At 38.1% G+C, this 22057-nt stretch overlaps 1 protein-coding gene across 5 annotated transcripts in view; it reads right to left on the bottom strand.

The window, feature by feature from the left end:
- Nav3 (neuron navigator 3) overlaps positions 1–22057 on the bottom strand; it is an 830635-nt gene that overhangs the window by 264476 nt on the left and 544102 nt on the right. For all 5 annotated transcript variants that reach the window (XM_045151620.1, XM_045151622.1, XM_045151621.1 and 2 more), the window contains 2 exons: positions 3422–3539; positions 2655–2707 (listed from right to left, as the gene is read on the bottom strand). In XM_045151620.1, the coding sequence (XP_045007555.1) occupies positions 2655–2707; positions 3422–3539 (171 nt within the window). The remainder of the gene's footprint in view (positions 1–2654; positions 2708–3421; positions 3540–22057) is intronic.

Here is a 22057-nt window from a genome sequence, read left to right as displayed (position 1 = left end):
GCCTGCTTTCAGCACAACTTTAGAAACAACTGTAATTAATTTCCACATAGTTTTATTTGAGCCCTGAGTAATTAGATTAGGAAATACACTCAAACTTAAAACTTTCTTTTACAATGATTTCTTACATAACATTCACAGATAGCTCATAACTTGTTTGTTTGTTTGTTTGTTTTGAGGTAGGGTCTCACTCTAGCTCAGGCTGATCTGTAATTCACTATGCAGTTTCAGGGTGGCCTTGAACTCATGGTGATCCTCCTACCTCTGCTTCCCAAGTGCTGGGATTGAAGGTGTGCGCCACCATGCCCGGCTAGTTCATGACATTTTTAATAGTTCTATGGAGTACTTATCTGAAAAAAACCAGATATATTAATTAACCATATTCTTTTAAATAAATTTCTTCTACTGCCTTGAATTTCAGTATTCTGCCATTAAGTATAAAATGTTAGAAAATTTATACAGCTTACAAAGCTCACTTTTTTTGTTTATTTTTATTATTTATTTGAGAGCGACAGAGAGAGAAAGAGGAAGAGAGAGAGAGAGAGAGGCAGGCAGAATGGGCATGCCAGGGTCTCCAACCACTGCAAATGAACTCCAGATGCATGTGCCCCCTTGTGCATCTGGTTCATGGGCCCTGGAGAATTGAGCCTCGAACCGGACTAGGGTTCTTAGGCTTCACAAGCAAGTGCTTAAACACTAAGCCATCTCCCCAGCCTGTTTAAAAAAATTGTTTATTTTTGTTTATTTATTTGAGAGTGACAGAGAGAGAAAGAGGCAGAAAGAGAGAGAGAGAGAGACAGAGACAGAAAATGGAAAGCTCACATTTTAAAAATTCATTCACGTCTGTGATGGGAACTCATTAAGACATGAAAAATGGCCATCCTTGGCTCAAGCACATTTGGGGAAGTCTCATTTGTAGATTTAACTTCAGTCAAGGCATTCTATTGATACAGATTAGGGCAAGATAGATTCCCCCTCCAAGCCCCCCCCCCACCCCGCCCCCATAGATAGCATAGGTAGTTAGCTAGGGACAGGCCCACAAAAACATGATGCCACCTTGCCTGCTCTGGCAGAACCAGAAGTCTCCTTTCATCCAGTCTCATCCAAAATGGCTGCAAGCAATGACTCCTCAGAAAACAATTCCTTGCTTCTTCCTCAGCTTTTGTCAGGCTTATCCCACCTGTGGTCTGGCCCATTCTAAGTTAGCTTCATCAACCCACCAACCAATCAGGTCCTTTCCTTATACCTCTGAGTGTGGTGAAGAGAACTAGTTTTTTAAAGTTCTATTTATTTAGTTAGTTAGTTAGTTACTTGAAGTGGGGGGGTGAGAATGGGGCAAGCCAGGGCCTCTAGCCACTGCAAGTGAATTCCAGATCCATGCCGCCTTGCTCACCTGGCTTAACGTGGGTACTGGGGTATCAAACCAGCGGCCTTGGGCTTTGCAAGTAAGTGCCTTAACCGCTGATCCATCTCTCCAGCTCCAAAGGCTTGTTTTAATTAGATGTATGATTCATATAAATGGGCCTGAAACAGGCGTGTAAGCCTCTTAACTCCTGGCTCCTTATTTGAGCTCTTGGTTACCTGATCCTCTGGCCTCTGTACCTCTCTAAGTTCTCTCTCTGATTCATTGTGTTAGGAGAATTTTGATGTTCCTTCCTCCTTCCCAGCAGGGGGAGAATTTCTTCATGCCTAAGTGCATGTCTGCTTTATTCAGGTGCTTTTCTGCTTTGCTTTCTCTCTCTCTCTCTCTCTCTCTCTCTCTCTCTCTCTCTCTCTCTCTCTCTCTCTCTGTGTGTGTGTGTGTGTGTGTTATGTATGTCTTCCCCGTAGGCTTCTTCCGCAGAGATATAGGGAGATATTTTTCCTGTGTATCTGACTCATGTGGGTACTGGGGAATTGAACCTGAGTCCTTAGGCTTCACAGGCAAATGTCTTAATGGCTAAGCCATCTCTTCACCCTCAAGCTATCGCTCCAGCCTCTATATTCTTAAGAAATTGAGCTTTATCTCAAAAGTTTTTCAATTTATAATTTTTCCTTTAAAACCTGAAACTTTACTAACTGGTAAAAGGGAGGTATAACTGGGGTTCAAGGGTCCAGGGCTCAGTAGAGCATGAGACTGAGAGCTTTCTAGAAGCTACTAAAAATCCAATCACAGTTATCAGTCATTGCTCAGCACACATATGTCCACGTGCCTTCAACCATTTGCAACAAGGCCCACATATTTACACTGGACTTGGCTATGTACAAAGAAAATGCTATGCATATATTTTAGAAATGCACATGACAAATCTTGTTTTCAAAAAAGTTGTGCAGATAAAAATGTGCCATGTAAAATTGGAAATAAGGATCACTACCAGTAAAACCAGTATCCAGAGTTAAATTACAGAGACATAAGAATACTCAAAGGAAGAACAGTAGGCCACGGGTCAGGAAGAGAAACAACACCTAGAAAAATACAAGTGTCAGTCTTACCTAACCATACTGATGAGTTCACACATATAAGTTACAATCATAGCCATACTTAGAATATAATAGGATCAAGTGGTTACTTAAGGAAGCATGAAGGCACACAGAGCATTTTCAAAACAATTTTCAAATACAGTTAAATCTAAAAATGGTGATCAGCATTATATATTGAGAAGAAATATGACTCTTACCATCTGAGAATGACTTCTAGGACATCCATTGATATCTTCAACTTTTTCATTTGCTAAAGCCAAGAAATAAGGTAAAAGAGAGAAAAAAGAACAACATAAGTAATGAAGTAAAACACAATACACAAATACATATACACACACAGAGTGTGTGTGTGTGTGTGTGTGTGTGTGTGAGAGAGAGAGAGAGAGAGAGAGAGAGAGAGAGAGAGAGAGAGAGAAAAGGAAACTACAAAAAGAAAAATTAAAAACACCAAGAGAAAATGCCACTCCCTCACTCTGTCAACATCCCAAGCCATGTAGGAGAGGACACACTTGTTGCCAGCCATCAAATCCATGTGCACCAATCAAGTAAAAGAAAAAAAAAAGTGAGAAGGAAATTGCTGCTGGTGCTTTAGCTTGTGCCAAATGACTGCTGACATGAAGCCTCTCACAATTGTCCCTGCTGGATCGGGAGCCTTGGAGTGTCGGAGCTCCTCCTGCTAACGAAATGCACACATGGGAGACATCTGGCCTAATGAAGCTTTCGTTTCTGACAAGTCAGTGTATGTAAAGATACAGTTCTAGCTATTTAAAGTATGGTCGAACTGCTTTGTTCAAACAGACTCATCAACATGGTTAATTAGAGAGAGAGAGAGAGAGAGAGAGAGAGAGAGAGAGAGGAAGAGGGAGACAGAGAGAACACCACATTCATCTCCAAGACCCACAAAACACTTGAGCATGCATTCTGCCTACAAGGTCATTGAGCAGTCTCAGCGTGTGGATCTTACCAATGATCTGGATGACCTCTGCCAGTAGTACCCCGTCTGCTATGTCCTGCTGCAAATCCTTGATCAGCCTCTTGTGGCCCGATTTTGCTAGGTAGTGGTTGGCCCAGTCAGTGTAAATCTGTTGAAGGGAGGGAGGAAAAAGTGAGATGGGTATGGGAGAAAAAAAAAAAGAGAGAGAGAGAGAGAGAGAGAGAGACAGAGACAGAGACAATAAAAATGCTCAAGACAAATGTGAGATTCAAAGGGAAGCTATTCTGGATCACATTCCAACTAAAGAAGTCAGAGCTCAAAAGGAAACAGTTGTAAAATCATTTCTGAAGGACTCATTCCCTACTTATCTTTTGTTTCAAAGGAGGATGAGTCACCTCTTTCCAAATCACAGACCAGTCATGTGTGACCAAGCAAAACTCCCTTCCTGGATGACTCCGAAGGAAACTGCTACTGAGATCCACTTTGGTTTCTTTATCTCCCTCCTCCCTTTATTTTTTATTATTATTTTGAAAATATTCCCAATTGTCTATGCTAAAAGAAGCCACCTGGACTGATTTACAGAACAGTTTTTTAAATGTTTCTCTGAGAAGACTTTATTGAATTTCCCATATGAGATACTATATGCGACAATATTTTGGCATCCTTTTTTGAAATAATTGCAAATGACTTCCTGCCTAAGATATTTTATTTGGACTGTCATCTCTCATTTAAGGCCCTTGAAATGTGTTTATATTAGAACACATAGGCAGCAAAGTGGACTTAAAACTTTTACTATAGAACTGAGAAGTGGTTTTCTAGTCATCAAGTTGGCAATTTGATTTAGCATCAAGGTGAGTCCAACAACTGTTCATGGTAGAAAACAAAACTAAGATTCCAAAAATGTCACCAAAATGTATGTTACTAATTTTACCTATTATTCTTATCTAATGTGATCTAATCAAAAGGAAGAGAAATAAGCATAAAGATGTTTCGAATTCATGGGTTGCTCACAGGGATATATTATTAACCTTACTACATGGCAGATTATGACATGATGAATAGGAAAATTTGAAATGAGAAGGAAGAATGAGAAATGAATCAAGAAACATGCACAGATAAAGCATTATAAGCACTGCTACTGGGTCTAAGAAAACGATGTGCCTGCATATGAAAATGAAGGGCCTTCCCCACAGAGGGTATATCGCGGGCTAAGGCACAATTTTAGGAAATTCAGGGCTGGGGAGCTGGGTAGGTTGCCTAAAATTAAGACAATTTGAAAAACTAAGATTTATGTTAAGAGTCATGAGCACTGAATGCCGTCAAACTTCAAAAGGACTCTTTTTACACATGTATGTGTTTGGGGTGTGCATGTGTATTCACATCTCTGTGGATGCACATGTGTGTACGAGGTCAATGCTGGGTATCTTCCTCCATTGCTTTCCACTGGTTGACTGAGGCAGTGTCTCTCATTTGAATTCAGAGTTCACCAAATTGGCTCAGCTAGCTAGCCCACTGGTCCTAGGGATCCCCAGTCTTTGCATCCCAAGTGCTGGGGTCACAGGCAAGCCAACATGGCTGCCAAGTATTTAGATTGGTGCCAGGGATCCAAACTCCAGTCCCCAAGCTTATGCAGCAAGCACCTTCTCCTCAACCACTAATTTTGTGCTTTTTTTTTTTCTAACTGATTAATTACTTGTTTATAGTACTAGTGATTGAACAGGGGGCCTTATGCATTCTAAGCAAGTGCTCTAACACTGAGCTATATTTCAAGCTCTTCTTAAATTTTTTAGTTTGAGACAGCATCTCCCTAAATGGACCTTCATTCACTCTGTTGCTCATGCAGACATTAAAATTGTGACCCTCTTACTTCAACCTCACAAGTAGCCCAGATGTGCAACACCAAGCCTGACTAGTTTATTATTATTATTTCTAACAAAACACACACACATATATATATATGCTTGTGATTGGTAAATCAGAATTATAGAAAATTTAAAAAAAAATGCAAGTCTCTCCACACTGTCAAGTCCTTTGAACAATTTGGTACGAAGTGGTCTAAAATCTAATATGCTGAAAACACAATACACATGACAGCGTACCATAATTACACATACAAATACAATGAGAATTTTAAATCAAATATTGATCAAGATTTGTACATCATTCTGTAATTCCAACTTTTTATGTATCAGTATTTTAATGGCACTTCTAAAAACTGTTTCATGTATATCTATGTCACTATTGCTCATATTACATTGTAAAAAACCCAAACCCCAGTTGAAGGATATTTAACTTTTTTGAGTATGTGTTTCTTATAATTAAAGTTGTAAGACAAATACATATATAGTGTCTATGCATAACATATATGTATATATATATACATGTATATATATATATATATATATATATATATATATATATATATATATATACACACATACATGCATATACCATATATTCCCCTTGCATATTCATATGCTAATATATTTTTGTATGTGTGGTGTGGTACCTGTGATGTGTGGTGTTTGCACATGTGCAGATGTGTGCACCAAATGTGCCAGTATGTGGAGATGAGAGAACATAAGGTATCCTCTTTGCCATGCTTATCCATGAATTTCCTTTCAATGGGGTTTTCTAACTCAACCTGGAACTGCTGTTCACCAGCAAGTCCAGGTGCTTCTCCAGTCTGCCTCCTGCAGACTGGGACTAAATACAAGAATGTCCATGTCTAGGTTTTTATGTGGGTTCTAAACTTGACTGTCTCTGACAGAAAAGGCATTCATGATTAAGCAGCAAGTGGTTTTGTTTTTATTTATTCATTTATTTGACAGAGAAAGAAGGAGAGAGAGAGAAAGAGAGAGAGAGAGAGAACAGGTGTCCCAGGGCCTACAGCCACTGTAAACAAACTCTAGATGCATGCACCCCCTTGTGCATCTGGAAATACGGGTCTTGGGGAACTGAACCTGGGTCCTTTGGCTTGGCAAACACCTTAACAACTAAGCATCCCTCCAACCCAGAAAGTGTTTTTAATTGTGGCCATTATCCAAACTAGATATGCTAATATTTTATAGGGTCAAAACCTACATGTAGCATTGCTAAGTTTTTAGAAGTAATTTTGAGTTATAACCACAACAAAATTAGACATAGAAAAACTTGCATTTGTTTTAGAAAATATATAGTTGCATCTAATACATATCTAGTGATGATTAAGTTTGCCCAAGGTTGTGAAGAATCAGAGACATCCAGTAGCACCCAAACAGTGCAGGCCATTGTTCAAGTGTGTGGTTACCCACAAGAACTATATGGTAAGACATGATTGCTGAAGGTACTGCAGAATACCATCATAGGACATTGACAAATAATGCTAGAAAGTAGATGGAAGCTACCTCCCTGCCAAATAGCTATGATAGTGCTGAAAATTTCTATGCAAACTGCCTGGATAGAGAAGTCATTAACAGTGTGAACAAGCAGTGGACTCTACAAAATAACCAGTCAGGCAAGATGCACTCACTAGTGTCATAGTGGCACATAAGTTAGAGGTGTAACCAACCACTGACTGGAGATGAGGCCTTGCTCATGGGAGGGAAACCATGCCTTGTGCTGAGTACCAAGTCAAAAGCTTGTCGTCTGGAAGATCATAGATCTGAGAAGAAAGTTTCACTATTCTTTGGCAAACAGCGATGATATGCCCATCAATGTACCTTCTAAGCATGTATGTTTAATAATCCATTTTATTAATACTGATCTGACTTTTGATTAGGGAAAATTATTTTGACAAATGGTGACAAATACCAGGTGAGTATAGACTAATCCAAATGACCAGAAGAAAAAGCCTTCTGCTTAGCACTGAATGAATCACACCTGTCAGGGATCAGAGACTACTGCAGACTTAGTTGCTGAAAGAATACAAGTGCTGCTCTCCCTGCTAGCCAGAGAACCACTTCCAGGCAGAGTCCTAAAACTCATGAAAGAAGAACATAAGTAGCTGTCTAGAGGGCAACACTAAAATCTCAGGAAACTGGAGAATAGAAGGCAGGAAGGATGTTAAGAGCCACAGAGTGCATAGGCATACTTTGCTGTACTGTGATCTGGACGTGAACTGAGTGGCGCATTCATGTGCCAATCTCTTCAAATATAAGAATCTTTTATTCAAATAAATACAAAATACTGGTGAACTTATATGCTGATGTTAGACTAGCTCATTTACCAGAAACATAATATTTGCATTTTACCCATCAATTTCCATTTACTGAGTTAGAGAATGTGTTAAATTTTTGTAGAATTATGGCATCAATTGTAGATTTTAATAGAAGTAATAAGTATAATCCAAATAACATTAAGTTAATTATAATTTAGCTATTCACTAAGTAGTTCATTGTGTATTTTAATTATTAAACTTCTGGCCAAAGATTAAAAAATGGTTAGTTCTCAATATAAAGAGCCAGGTTTCTTCAGGTATTTTGATTAATAGTAATAATATACATTTATCCTACAAATATCTATGTCTCTAAAAATTATATATGTCAAAATTATTATTTTTAACAGTGAATGAGATGATTGAACTTACCAAAAGGCTAATTGGAAATGGTACTTTAACCATACGTATAACTCACTTACAATAATTAAAATGATAATCAAAAGAACCATACATATTTTTCAATGTGAATTTTAGGGGTCATTATGCAATGACATGTATTATTGAGGAACTTTCTCATCATTAAATTTCAGATTTGGTACTATTTTCCTTTACAATCTTATTTTATAGTGCTCAATTTTCATTATAAAATTAAAAGGTAAATAAAAGATAGTATATACATAACCATACTGATTTTGTATGGTGATACAGTCACAAAAGAACACTATGAGAAGGGACACTCTAAACGGAATCCTGAACTTTAGTATGTAACAATTTCATTATGACAATATAGTACACTGCTTTGTATATATGACAGTGAATTGTGCCTTAGTGTCTAAAGCATTACATATTTTCACACTGGAGTGTGTTATGTTTAACTTTCACTGAGTTATGTAAAAATTATTGTGACAATTGTACTATTCCATAGATGATATGAAGACACCCATACTTATGTTTAATGAGTACTAAAGATTTAAAGAAATAGACAGAACAGGGAAACAGCAGATTACTCTTGTAAGAAAGAGTTATATTTGAATAGAATACACTAGTCTGTAGTCTGATTTGTAAACACTGTACATTTAGTCAGAAGATCTTTTAAATATTAGCTGAGATGGCTTTAACCTTGTACTTATACAACCCACATCGGCTATCCTCCTACCCCTGCCTCCCAAGTGCTGGGATTAAAAGCATACACCACCACACCTGGAAGATATTTTTCTTTTATATTTGTTTGTACTATAAGCTGACAAGTGATAATTAAATACATTCTCATTGGGTACTGAGATGTATTAACAGTGTGAAATAAAGCTAATTCACAAGTGTTTTTTATTTTTTATTTTTTTATGGACAACTTAAATAATTATAAACAATTTCCCATGGTAATTCCCTCCCTCTTCCCATTTTCCCCTTTGAAACATCACTCTCCATCATATCACCTCCTCCTCTCAATCAGTCTCTTGTTTTGATGTTGTGATCTTTACCTCTTATTATGATGGTCATGTGTAGGTAGTGTCAGGCACTGTGAGTTTATGGATATCCAGGCCATTTTGTGTCTGGAAGAGCACATTGTAAGGAGTCCTACCCTTCCTTTGGCTCTTACATTTTTTTCTGCCACTTCTGCAATGGGCCCTGAGCCAAGGAAGATGTGATTGAGATATTTTGGTGTTAAGCACTCCTCTGTGTTTCTTATCAAATATTATTCTTATAGTTCAAACATTTGAAATATGGCCTCAGCTATTTTTAAATATATGAAATACTAATATTAACTATGTTCTCCTTGCTTTGTAATACATTTCAAAAACCACCTTATTTTTCCTTTCTAATTAAGGCTTTGCACTTTTTGACTCTGAACTTTCACATTTCAATTACCCCCGCCTCTGACAGCCATCACTGTAGTTTCAGTTCTGAGTTCAATTGCTTTGGTATCACATATAAGTGAAAACATGCAGTGTTTTCTCTATGTCTTGCTTATTTTCTTTAACATGAAATAATCCAGTTTCACCCATGTTTTTGTTAATTATATTATTTTAAAATGCTGAACAGTATATTAATATATGTGTATGATATGATATGTATATATCACATCTTCAAAATTTAAAATTTTTATTTTATTTTTAAAATAATTTATCTTTTTACTTGGGAAAGAGATAGAGTGAGTATGGTCATGCAAGGGCCTCTACCTCTGCAAATGAACTTGAGATGCAGGTCCCACATTGTGTGTTTGGCTTTACATAGGAACTGGAGAATTGAACTTGAGCCATCAGGCTTTGGAAGCAAGTGCCTTTAAATACTTGCCTTCTCACCAGCACCCTTTTATTTTTTCATGAGCTGATCCTGTTAGTGCGCCAATGTGAATAGTGTTGCTATGGGTATGGCATGTGAACATAACTGTCAGACTGATTTCTAACCTTTCAGGTAAGTGTCTAGTAGTGACATTGATGAGCCTGGTAAAATTTAATTTTTAGTACAATGAGGGACTTAGTTTCTATTTTTCATAAGGGCTGTGTTAATTTACATTTCCACAACAGTGTACAAATTCTTCTCCATTTCAAACTAGTATTTGTTATCATTTGCCTTTTCAAAATAGCCAATCTAAGAGATATTAATCATTTGAAAAAAAATCCCAGAATTTCTAAGACATTAACTAGGTTTCTAAATCTTAGATAACAGAAAATAAATATTAGCACAGTGAAACAATATTGGTAGCTTGAGAAAGAATGACCAACTTCTGGGTCAGATGGTGGCATAGGAGCCACACCAAACCAGCCTAGGGAGGGATTTAAGCAAAACCACAGCAAAATATACTTTTCTTCTGAAAGGTGAAGGAGAATCATTTACTTTTAGACACAGCGGAGAAACACGAGAGACCAAGATCCACCAGAAAAGGAGAAAACAGAATCCCACTGAGGTGCGTGCAGCCTGCCTATCAGGGCAATTCATGCACCCCGTGGGCACTACCCTGCCCGATGCTCCAGAAGCAGCAGAGACCAAACAAGGGTATTTTCCAGCCTCCTTGCAAAGTCAAAACAATCTTAAGACAAGACAGCTGAGATCAACTAAGGAGCTACTGACAGGGTTACTGGTGGGTTGTGTGAGCAACTCCAGGCTTTCTGTACTCTCCCATCTCCCCACCATCAGAACCGCAAACCTCCAGCATTCAGCTCCTGGTGGCAGCTCATCCAGCACAGCTGAACAGAACTCTAGCTGCACAGCACTACACGGAGGAATTAAGGTGGGCACTCAGCATTGGTGAGACTGGAAGCTATCCCAAAAGGTAACATAAATGTATATAGTGCTCAGTTGAAATTTAGAATTAGCCTGCAAATTATTCCACACATACATACACAAAATGATGAATGTAATACATCATATAAATGGTCTGAAGGACAAAAATGACATGATCATCTCAATAGATGCAGAAAAGGCATTTGACAAAATCCAACATCCCTTCATGTTAAAAGTATTATAGAAACTGTGTATAGAAGGAACATATCTCAACATAATAAAAGCTATTTATGACAAACCTACAGCCAACATATTACTAAATGAGGGAAAACTTGAGGCTTTCCCACTAACTTCAGGAACAAAACAAGGGTGTCCACTGTCTCCACTTTTATTTAGTATATTACTGGAAGTTTTAGCTATAACAATAAGGCAAGAGACACTCATAAAAGGGATAAAATTAGAAGGGAAAAGATCAAATTATCATTATTTGCAGATGATATGATTCTATCCATAAAGGACCCTAAAAATTTTACCAGCAAACTGTTAGAGATGATAAACACTTTCTTCCTGGAAAAACCAAAAAAATAAAAAAATAAAAAAAGCAAGGAGGTCATGAGCCTAAGGGGTATAAAGCCTGGTTTTGTCTGGACAAATGTATGTTATTCTCACCAAACTGCCCTGAAAGCACTACACTTAATGTTCATATTCATATATTGATGCTACTCTCACTTCTGGTTAGAGAAGCTTCTCTTTTCAGATGGCAATGACCACTGGGATGACCCAAAAGGTAACATAGTGCAGAGAAGAATGGATGGAGGAGTGTCCATCACTGAAGCATCTCTATTATACCCTCTATTATGAGAGAGGTGGTGGAAAGATTATAAGAGCCAAAGAAGGTACCACTCCTTACAATTTAACTGTCCAGACAGAAATTGGCCTCAATATCCATCACCTCACTGTGCCTAGCAATACCTACACAAGACCCTCATAATAGGAGTAAAAGATGATGACATCAAATTAAAAGGGAGACTAATGGAGACAGGGAGGGGATATGATGGAGAGCAGAGATGTGAAGAGGAAAGTAGGAGAGTGTGGGAGGGGAGGGAAATAGTATGTTTATTACCTGTAAGTATAGAAGTTGTCAATAGCAAAACAAAGAAAGTAAAAAAGAATGAATAATGATAAAGAATTGTGTTCCATAATAAGTAAAACTAGTGCTGAGAAGAGAACTAGAAGGATATTATAAACTATATCCATTAACAGCTTTTGGTAAAATTGGTATTATCATAATGTGTATAATAAGTTTTCCTACTAGATAGTTACATATAGCTAATATTTTATCAATTATTACTTTTGAATGTGTGAATGGATTATGTAGGTGTGGATGTGTGGATGTCCATGTTTATGTGTGAATAAAGGCATGATATGCCACAGTGTATATATTGGTGGAGAACAGCCCAAACTCTAGCGTCATTTCTTGCCTCTCACCTGAAGTCAGGGTTTCTAGGTTGTTTGCTACTGCTTACACCAGGCTCACTCACCCACAAGCTTCCCATCTTGCTGCTAGAGGGTTGGTATTACAAGTATTCACTACCAATATTCAGCTCCAGTGGGTTCTGTGAATTTGAACTCAGATTCTCAAGCTTACATGAAAAGCACTTTATGAGAATTAGTTACAGTGAATATCAATGAATCAATACCCCCAAAGAATCAGAAGATGGTTTATAAAGGCAGGTAATTTGTAAAGCAAACATAAACTCTGACAATTTCATTTTGCTTTCTTATTTATTTCTCATACCCAGTAGTCCTGATAATTCTTGTAGCACTGTAACTATCCTTCTTCAGATTCTCATCATCTCTCAATCAAATCAATAGTCTCTGACTTCTGGCAGCAGAGGCGTTAAACTACTCTACATTACAGTGAGTCTTTATTTTAAAATGCAAAGCAGAGAGCCATGCATTGTGGCACGGGCCTCTAATCCCAGCACTTGGGAGGCAGAGGTAGGTGAATCGCCATGAGTTCGAGGCCACTCTGAGACTACATAGAGAATTCCAGGTCAGCCTGGACTAGAGTGAGACCCTACCTTGAAAAACCAAAAAAGAAAAAAGAAAAAAAAAAAAAAAAAGCAAAGCAGAACAAGAAAGAGTTTCTACTTAAAAATCACAGACTAGGGCTGGACGGATGGTTCAGCAGTTAAGGCACTTGCCTGCCAAAGCCTGAGGACCCAGGTTCAATTTCCCAAAACCCATGTAAGCCAAATGCACAATGGGGTGCATGCGTCTGGAGTTTGTGGCTGGAGGTCCTGGGGTGCCCATTCTCTTTCTCTCTCTTTCTTTCTCCCTCTCAATGTGCCTATGTTATGCCCAGTTCTCGGCTTCCCCAGTGACCACCAACGAGAACCAAACACGTATGCAAGGACAAGGAGCTTTAATTTGGGCTTAAGCTCGGTCTCTTGACTTCACCAACACAGTGGATCCATGCAAGAGCCCTGAGTAGTGGGAGGTTAGGGTTTTTATAGGGATTTGAACATAGAAGGGGATGGGTACATGGATTTGAACATACAAGAAGAGGATGGGTACATGATTGGTTGATTTAAACAGTACACTCTTCTGGTTGGCTTAGGATTTTGGTGGGCAAAGTTGGCAGGCTGGAGCTAGGGGAATTGAGCTCATCTATGACTACGAGAAAGTATTATGACTTCAGGAATGTATGGCATAATGTATGGTATAACCGGTTTAACTGTTAATCCTACCCTTATTGCAAGGTCAGTGGGCTTCAGGAATGTATGGCATAATTATTTTCCAGTAGCTGTTAAGCCCATCCTTACTGGAAAATAAAAACTTAGACCTTGCCAGGAAACAGAAACTTAGGCCTACTGAGGACTCTGAAGCCTTTCATAGCGTCCATCTGGTTCCTGAGTCCTTCAGTCTATCTGCCTCTTTCTCTCTCAAACAAATAAATAAATTAAATTAAAATTAACAAAAGAGTTTAACCTTTAACTACACCTCACTTAACTTCAGAATTTTTTTCCTGAAGAGGCTAAAATCTTCCATTTTTAAGAGACTATTGGTTTATATAACAATAAAACTCAAACAAATAGAAGTACAGAAGATTGAGGGGTTCCATGCAGAAGGATAAGCTATGACAGGAAGAAGATCATAAACCATCTCTCATGGGATACAAGGACAAATAAATCTAAAGATAAGTAGAGGAGTGAAATAACATAGTAGATCCAGATGATTGTGAGTAATTCTATTTGTCTAGGTTCTAGGAAAGGGTCACATGGAAAGAAAAGAAGGAAGAGGGTTAGGAATCAAATAAGCATCAGGAAGCTAGGAATAATAAGTAAAGATAAGAAAGATACATGGATATGTTTAAAGTAAAAATGAGTTATTTTTTGTTGTTGTTGTTGTTTTTTGAGGTAGGGTCTCACTCTAGCCCAGGCTGACCTGGAATTCACTATGGAGTCTCAGGGTGGCCTTGAACTCACAGCAATCCTCCTACCTCTGCCTCCTGAGTGCTGGGATTAAAAGCATGTGTCACCATGCCCAGCGAGTTCATTTTTATGTAAGAAAAAATAAAAATAATAGCCATGTTGGCTGGTGTTTCTGCATGCTAACTCAGGTACTACAATGAGGAGAGGTTGGAGAAGACTGGATAAAATGAGATGACGTGAAGGTTCTATGGTCAAATAAACACTTCTCTGCCCTGCACATTTAGAAAATGGCCTTCAGAATAAAAACACAAAGTCAATCTCCAGCTTTCATATGCACATATCACAATATGCAGATATGGAGCAGGACCAGATTGAAGGTGAATGTGATTACCTGCCTCTGTTATCCTTGCCAGAGTATGCAAACATAGGCTCTAGGGGAAACCCCAAATTAAGGTTACCAGGCACCCAGAAGGGCAAAAGTATGGGATGAAAGTGAATGGATTAAATAAAAGTATACATACCAAAGTTGAAACCCCTGCAATTGACTACTCCTTCTTAGCCTTTTCTCCTTAGGGAATAGAGGATTCTATATTCCTTACCCTTATCTGGTGAGATATTTGAAACATCTTTATTCCATAGTTGTGACCATTCCTAATTTAACAGTGATGTTCATGGTACCTGTGATATAAAGCAAAGTGCCAGAGGATAGTCTACAAAAACCCACTGGGAACACTAAGAACTGTAAGGACAAATACACACCCACATGCATATTCACATAAAATAGCTTCAAAGTAGATTTATTTTTCCTTATTCTTTTCACATTGATACATAGAGTTGAGGGATACCACACATGTGATGACATGCTTTGAAATAAAATATAGATATTAGTATAGACAGATCAAAAGAATTGGACTAGAACACAGTCAAAGCCAGAAACAGAAAATCAAGCAAATTGCAATTCATACCCTATACTATAAAGGAGATACCATATTCATCAGGAGACCTAACATACATGTGCAAATACACAAACAAGCACATGTGTAAGACATATGGGAATAAAGGTTCTGGAAATGAAAATAAAATAACTAGTTTTAAGTTAAAAGATTAGAAGACTAACTTTAAATGAATACATAGGAAATTGATCAAAGTACACAATTTGGGCAATAGGTAAACAGATATATGGATATTAGAGAATGGTTTCAATAGATTAACTGCCAGAATTGTGCATTTCCAAAGAGAAGGGAATAAAATTATCAAAATGTTCAGTATATAAAATTTGATAATGCTAACCAGGGCCAATAAAAATATACAAAGGTGTCTACAATAATATTGCAAGTAGGAAACACAGAAACTCCTATAAAATTGCAAAGTCAGTAACATGCAATCTATGGAGCAAGTAAGAGAGTAAAACAAGGCTATTTTTCTCGGTGCAGTGGAATACACTTTAGTCCCAGAACTCAGTAGGCAGAAGTATGAGGATCCTTGTGAGTTCAAGGCCAGCCTGAGACTACTGAATTCCAGGTCAAGCTGGGCTACAGGGAGGGCCTACCTCAAAAAAATAAAAATAAAAATAAATAAAAATAAAAAACAGAGAATCTTATACAAAAACATTGTAAGAAGAAAAAATGTATACACATACACTTTTATTATAAGCAATAAGAAAAAGTCATAGAAATTAATAAACAGGTGACCACTTCACATACTGGACTGCAAGGCCACTGAGAATTCCTGCTGGAACTGATCTGATAACCTCCTCCATGTAGAGCAGCTGACAGAAAGCTGGAAGAAGCCATTCTACATGTAGTTCAATGGGAGAAAGAGATACCACCAGTGAATATACTCAACAGTGGACACTGCAAGCCTTATAATTGGCCAGCCAGGCCAAATGAACCAACAGGTGCAATAGTGGCACGTCTGTCATGGTGGAAACCAACTGCCTTCCAATTGGACTGGAGGTCCGCTCATGGGGGAAAAAACATCACTGATACTGAAAACTTAAAACAGGGGTAGTCATGAGCCCTAGGGGTGTAACATCTGCTGATGTCTGGAAAAATGTATATAGTATGCTTATTAAACTGACCAGTAAGCACTTCTCTTATTATTTATACCCTTATATTAATGTTAGTCTCACTTTGGGTAGAGAATCTTCTCTTTTCAGATGGCAGTGACTTTGGGATGACTCAGAAGGTATCATAGTGCTGGAAAGAAGTGGCTAGAGTACTGTGTACATCTCGATCACACCTTCCAAGGCTCCGGCTCTAATGCGGAAGAGGTGGCAGAAAGAATGTAAGAGCCAAAGGAAGGGTAGGATTCTGTACAACATGCTCCCTCCAGACATAAAATGGCCTGGATATCCATGACCTCATAGTGCCTGACACTACCTACACAAGACCATCATAAGAAGAGGAAAAGACCATGACATCAAAATAAAAGAGAAACTGATTGAGATGGGGAGGGGATATGATGGAGAATGGAATTTCAAAGGGGAAAGGGGGGGAGGGATAGTATTACCATGGGATACTTTTTATAATCATGGAAAATGTTAATAAAAATTGAGAAAAAAAAAGTGTGCACCACCAGGAAAAAAAAAAAAAAAGTGACCAATGCAAGAAGAAAGTTGAAAGCATTTCAAGCTGTATGACAAGGGAAGTTGTCCCTGCCTGTTCTATAGCAGACCAAGCCAGCCATCTCTTGAGATGAAACACAGAGAAGTTATTGTTGAACTGTGGACACGAGAAAAATACTAGAAATGGTATTTAAGCTTACATGGGTTTTCTTATTTTTTATTAAGCATATAATTTATATGGATATAACATGTGTTGGTATCATCCTCATCCTCTTCCTTGTCCCCATTCAGCTGAGGGCCCTACTCAGTGGGATTGCTGGTGTTCTTCATGGGGTTGTGGGTTTTGATATAGAAAATTTTACCGGAATGTATTTTATATAACTTTTGGAAACCATGGAGACACCTAGACAGAGATTCAAAATAAATTATCTAAATTAAAAAGTGAGGCAATGATTAATAGTTGTAAAGGCAAAAGAACAACAAATTTTGTTCCAGGAGCTGTAATCATGGAATAGTACTTGGTTTGGCAGTCAACACATTTAGATGGCCATAATGAAAACTATATGGCTTTCAAGGAAAATTATAATGTGAGCCCATTGGTGGGAAAGCAGTGGATGGAAAGTCAACAGGAAATAAATTCTCATATATACTCCCAATAAGTCAACAGATAAACTCTGAAACTGATGTTAAGATATGGCATATTACTTGGAAATGTGGACATAAATACCATATAAAAATGCTTCTTGAGTGGAAACTTAATACCTCTGTTGAAGAATTTGGGCTGGATGGAAAGAAGTGGTGCAGGGCCGGAGAACTCTGTGTATTTATATAGTATAAGACTTTGGATGCTATTTCACATACATTTTCTGATGTTTTCATTGCAGTTTTGGAAATAAAGATATTGAAAGAGCCAAGGTAAGAGATAATAAAAGCTTTAAGCCAAAGGCATAGATATGTAGAAGAGGCGTATCTTGCAAGTAAAATCATGAGAATTTGGAAGCTTAAACAGATGTAGTTGAGTGGAGGAATCCAAACTTTTAATTTAAGTTAGCTAAATGTGTGGTCTCCCACTTGATAAACACTCAAAAAAGCCTGATTTGAAGCTTACAAGGTGTGGTGGTTCGAATGGAATGTCTCACATACGCTCTTCTGCTTTGAATACTGAGTCATCCACTGGGGAAGGTTGTAGGGACATTCGGACATGGAGCTTTGCTGGGGGAGGTGAGTTGCTGGGTATGGGCTTCTTGGTGGATATAGCCTCACTTTAAGTCTAGTTGTCAGCTCACCTTTGCAGCTTTCTCCAAGGTGATGTGACACCTTGTTTGCTTGTACCTGGCATGATGAAACTTTCCCTAGGAACTGTAAGGTGCATTCAACTTTTTCCTTCTAAAAGCCGCTTCTGGTCAAGTGTTTCATCCTGGCAATAAGGAGTCAGTGGCTACACAAGGTTATCAGTATGGAGCTGAGTACACAGATGTGCACTCGGAGCTGTGCAGCATGGAGTTATAGTAAGGTTAACAAAAAGGAACTCCCAATTCCTTAAAAACCACTTCCAGTTTTAAGAAAGTATGAGCTGGAGATGTAACTCAATTGTAAAGTGCTTTCCCAGAATACACAAATCCCTGGGTTCAATCCCCAGCACCAGCCACAAATACAATTACTCAGTTATAAGCAAGTATGATGTTGCACACTTGCAATTCCAGCAACTTGACACAGGGAAAGAAGCCTTGGAGAAAGGAGGCTGTCTAAAAAAATCCCAGCAAACAAACCTAACAAAAGTATATCCATTTCCTCATTTCTTAAATTTTTTAAATTTTTTTTAATTTTTTTTTGGTTTTTCAAGGTAGTGTCTCACTCTAGCCCAGGCTGACCTGGAATTCACTATGTAGTCTCAGGGTGGCCTCGAACTCATGGCAATCCTCCTACCTCTGCCTCCTGAGTGCTGGGATTAAAGGCATGTGCCACCATGCCTGGCTCACATTTCCTAATTTTTACATTTTTTTATTTACTGATAATTCTTAATACATTCTTATAATGTATTTTGATCACAATTTCCCCATTATCTTCTCTTAGTCTTCTTCCCTTCTCTTTCCTCTGAACCCTTTCTTTCCAACTCATTCCTTTTACTTCAATGTTTCTCTTTTTTCATGTGTGTGGATGTGAGCTACTGAATCTAATGGGTGATTCCTGAATGAATGGAGGCATGGGATGATTTACAAGAGCACATGGGTCCGACCAGCAGTGGCACCACTGTGAAAAATGTCTCCCACTGCCCTAGCCACCATGAACTGCCTATAATCCCTCGGGGAAGCACTGCGTTGTCATTCATTCATTCGTCATCCATGATGGAATATTGATAGACCCAGTGTTGTGTGGGGAGGAGTGCTGTGGAATGTTACTGTCCAGAAATAAGGTGTCCATAGCATTCATGACTTCACAGTGACTGCCATAACCTTCTGAAGATATTTTCCTTTTTTTTCAAAGTATGATTTTCATTGCCCACTATCATCAGTATAATTCTGACACGTCACAAGTACTATTAATATCTTCCATATGAGAAATTGCAAATCTCCAGAAGAATGAAAAAGAATGACACTTGCATACATAAATATCACTTTCTTTTATTACTGCACTTAGCTCTATAAGCTGTTTGAGAGTTATTTCCTCCCCAAGGAAATACATATTGTCAGCCTGCTCCATGCACTTTGACTCTAAAGCCAAAACGGACAAACACTATCAACATCAGCAACCTAAATCCTCATGCTCCCATATTACCCATCCAGTGACACTTCTTTGGTAGACAGACATCAAAGACACCCCTTAACTCAAGTTTCAGATTTTATTGGAGATGAAAGAAGGATGACATTTTTACTCACAACTACATTTATCTTTTACAATTTATAGCCACGATTCATCATCTTGGAATGTTGTGATGCCTTTCTGTTCTTGTGCTGGGGATGGGAAATTTTTTTGCTGACCAGAAATAGACATATATGTAAACTGATAGGAAAGAAGAGACAAGGGTTAGCATGCTATGCTAACTATAGCAGAGTTTGAACTTTTGAACATGCAGTTTCCTTCTAGAGAAAATAACAGGTCAAACACAAGCTGTGTTATGTGTGGTTAATAAAACCAGATAGCATTTATTGGGAAGTACTCTGACAGACATTGTGGCCACAGCATAAAAGCTAAGACCCAGAGTTGTCCTTGAGAGGGCTTGAGGAAAGAAGTGGGTAGAGAGTGAATATGATAGTGGATTTTGAAAACTCTCTAGGTGCCCTCTATAATGTTGACAAACTACAAGACCCACTTCTGCTCACCTGAACACTTCCACATCCATCCTTCCTTTAGTTATTTCCTGCCCATACCCTTGTGAAGTCTCCGTACATTCATCTCAACCCAGGCCTGCGCTCTCTAACCTTCCTTGCTATTTCAAAAGTACTGAATCCTTTGGAAACTCAGTCAGCAATTTCTCCACTAACGTTAAATGTTTCAATCATCTTGGGCAATTTCATGGTCAGTGTGGACAATCGATCAAACCAGTTTGCAGAAATCAAATGCATAATGAAGAACCATCTACACTGTCTCAAATTCATGTGCTCTGATTTATGATCTTCCCTGCTACAAAGGACATGATCTTTTACATTCCTTTTGGAAAAGGGAGTTGAATATTGTAATTATACAGCACAATTCTGGTATTAATTTATTTTATTTCTTTTTATTTCATTTCTATTTTAATCCCATTGCTACCAGCAGAATGACAAGAAAAGGCCCCATCACATTTTTTATTCATGTTGTAGTGTCTGCTAATAAGTGTTGAGGTTAAGGCACTGTTCTAAACATGTTAACACCCTCAGTTCTGGAAGGAAGCTCCCTGGATCCACAAAACAAAGTGGTGCCTTTTCCCAGAGTGGCAAGAGTACATGTCATACTGAAATAGAACTTCAAACTCACAAGTTGCGCTTAGCACATACTAAAACATAGGTCATTTATGAGATTTCCTTAAGTCCAGTTCCCTACAATTAATCCCATTGAGCTAAACGTCATTGTAAGCCATTGGGAAAGGGCTAAGTGTCTTCAGTGTCATAAATCTGGCACTCACAGAGAACTCCATGGGGAATCCATCTAAATGACCTGCCAAAAATCTAATGAGGCAGGTGAAATTTTGTGTGATACATAACAGTTCAAAACCTTTAATTTCTATTTTTTTGGAAAATAAAATGAATATATTAGAGATGTTTTAAACCTTTATTTTAAGTTTGATAAGTTGACATTACTATATTTGAGGTGAAAGTGGTAATCTATCTTCCAATCACGAAATGGTATGCCAGAAAATGTGTATGAAAATACAGTGTTATTTTTAAAAAGCTACAGAAGAATTAATGGGTTTAGTCAGAATTTCTAGGCTCATGATGAGTATTTCCACTCATGGCAAAATTAGCAGTGTCGAACTGACTGACAGAAAACTTGAGCACAGGCCAGAGGTTCTTAAAGTTAGAACCAAATACCAACACTATTGGAGTCATCTAAGAGCTTGTTATAGAGATATATTATCAGGTCCCACCTGGCCTACTGACTCACACCCTGTGCTCGTGGGGCCAACATCCAGTGTTACAAGGATTGTCATGTATAGTCCTATTTAAGAACCACTGGCATGGAGGAGTGCTCTTCAAAAGTTAGAGTTTAAACTGTAATACCCCGACCTGTCTTTCAATGTGAAGGACCTGGCTTTTCAATGTAAGTAAAAAGTAGCATTAGACTTGAGGCCTACATTATATTTTGGTTCTCTCACATGTTTTCTTCAAAGTCTAAGCACACATCATGCAGATTATAAATCCTCTTGGCAAATCAGTCATTCCTAGTTTATGTACTTTGAATTGTTAGTGACAGATTCCTGGATTTCTCTTCTGAATTCACCATATAGTCTCAGGGTGGCCTTGAACTCATGGTGATCCTCCTGTCTCTGCCTCCCAAGTGATGGTATTAAAGGTATGTGCAACCATACCCGGCATGATTATAGAAATCTTTAATTTTAAAAAAGAAAAATGTAGTTATGAAATTTGCAGAAAAACGGATGGACCTGGAAAGTATTATACTAAGTGAGGTAACCCAGGCCCAGAAAGCCAAGCACCACATGTTCTCTCTCATATGTGGATCCTAGCTACAGATGATTGGGCTTCTGCGTGAAAATGAAAATAGTTAGTAAGGTAAAAAGGAGACATAAAGGGTAGAGAAAGGAAGGGAGGAGAATACTTAATAGGTTGATATTGTATATATGTAATTACAATGATTGTAATGGGGAG

The sequence above is a fragment of the Jaculus jaculus genome, chromosome 6, assembly GCF_020740685.1.
Source record: "Jaculus jaculus isolate mJacJac1 chromosome 6, mJacJac1.mat.Y.cur, whole genome shotgun sequence".
In the NCBI taxonomy this organism is placed as follows: Eukaryota; Metazoa; Chordata; class Mammalia; order Rodentia; family Dipodidae; genus Jaculus; species Jaculus jaculus.
The sequence above is the reverse complement of the archived record's forward strand: the minus strand, read 5'-3'. Positions and strand labels throughout refer to the sequence as shown.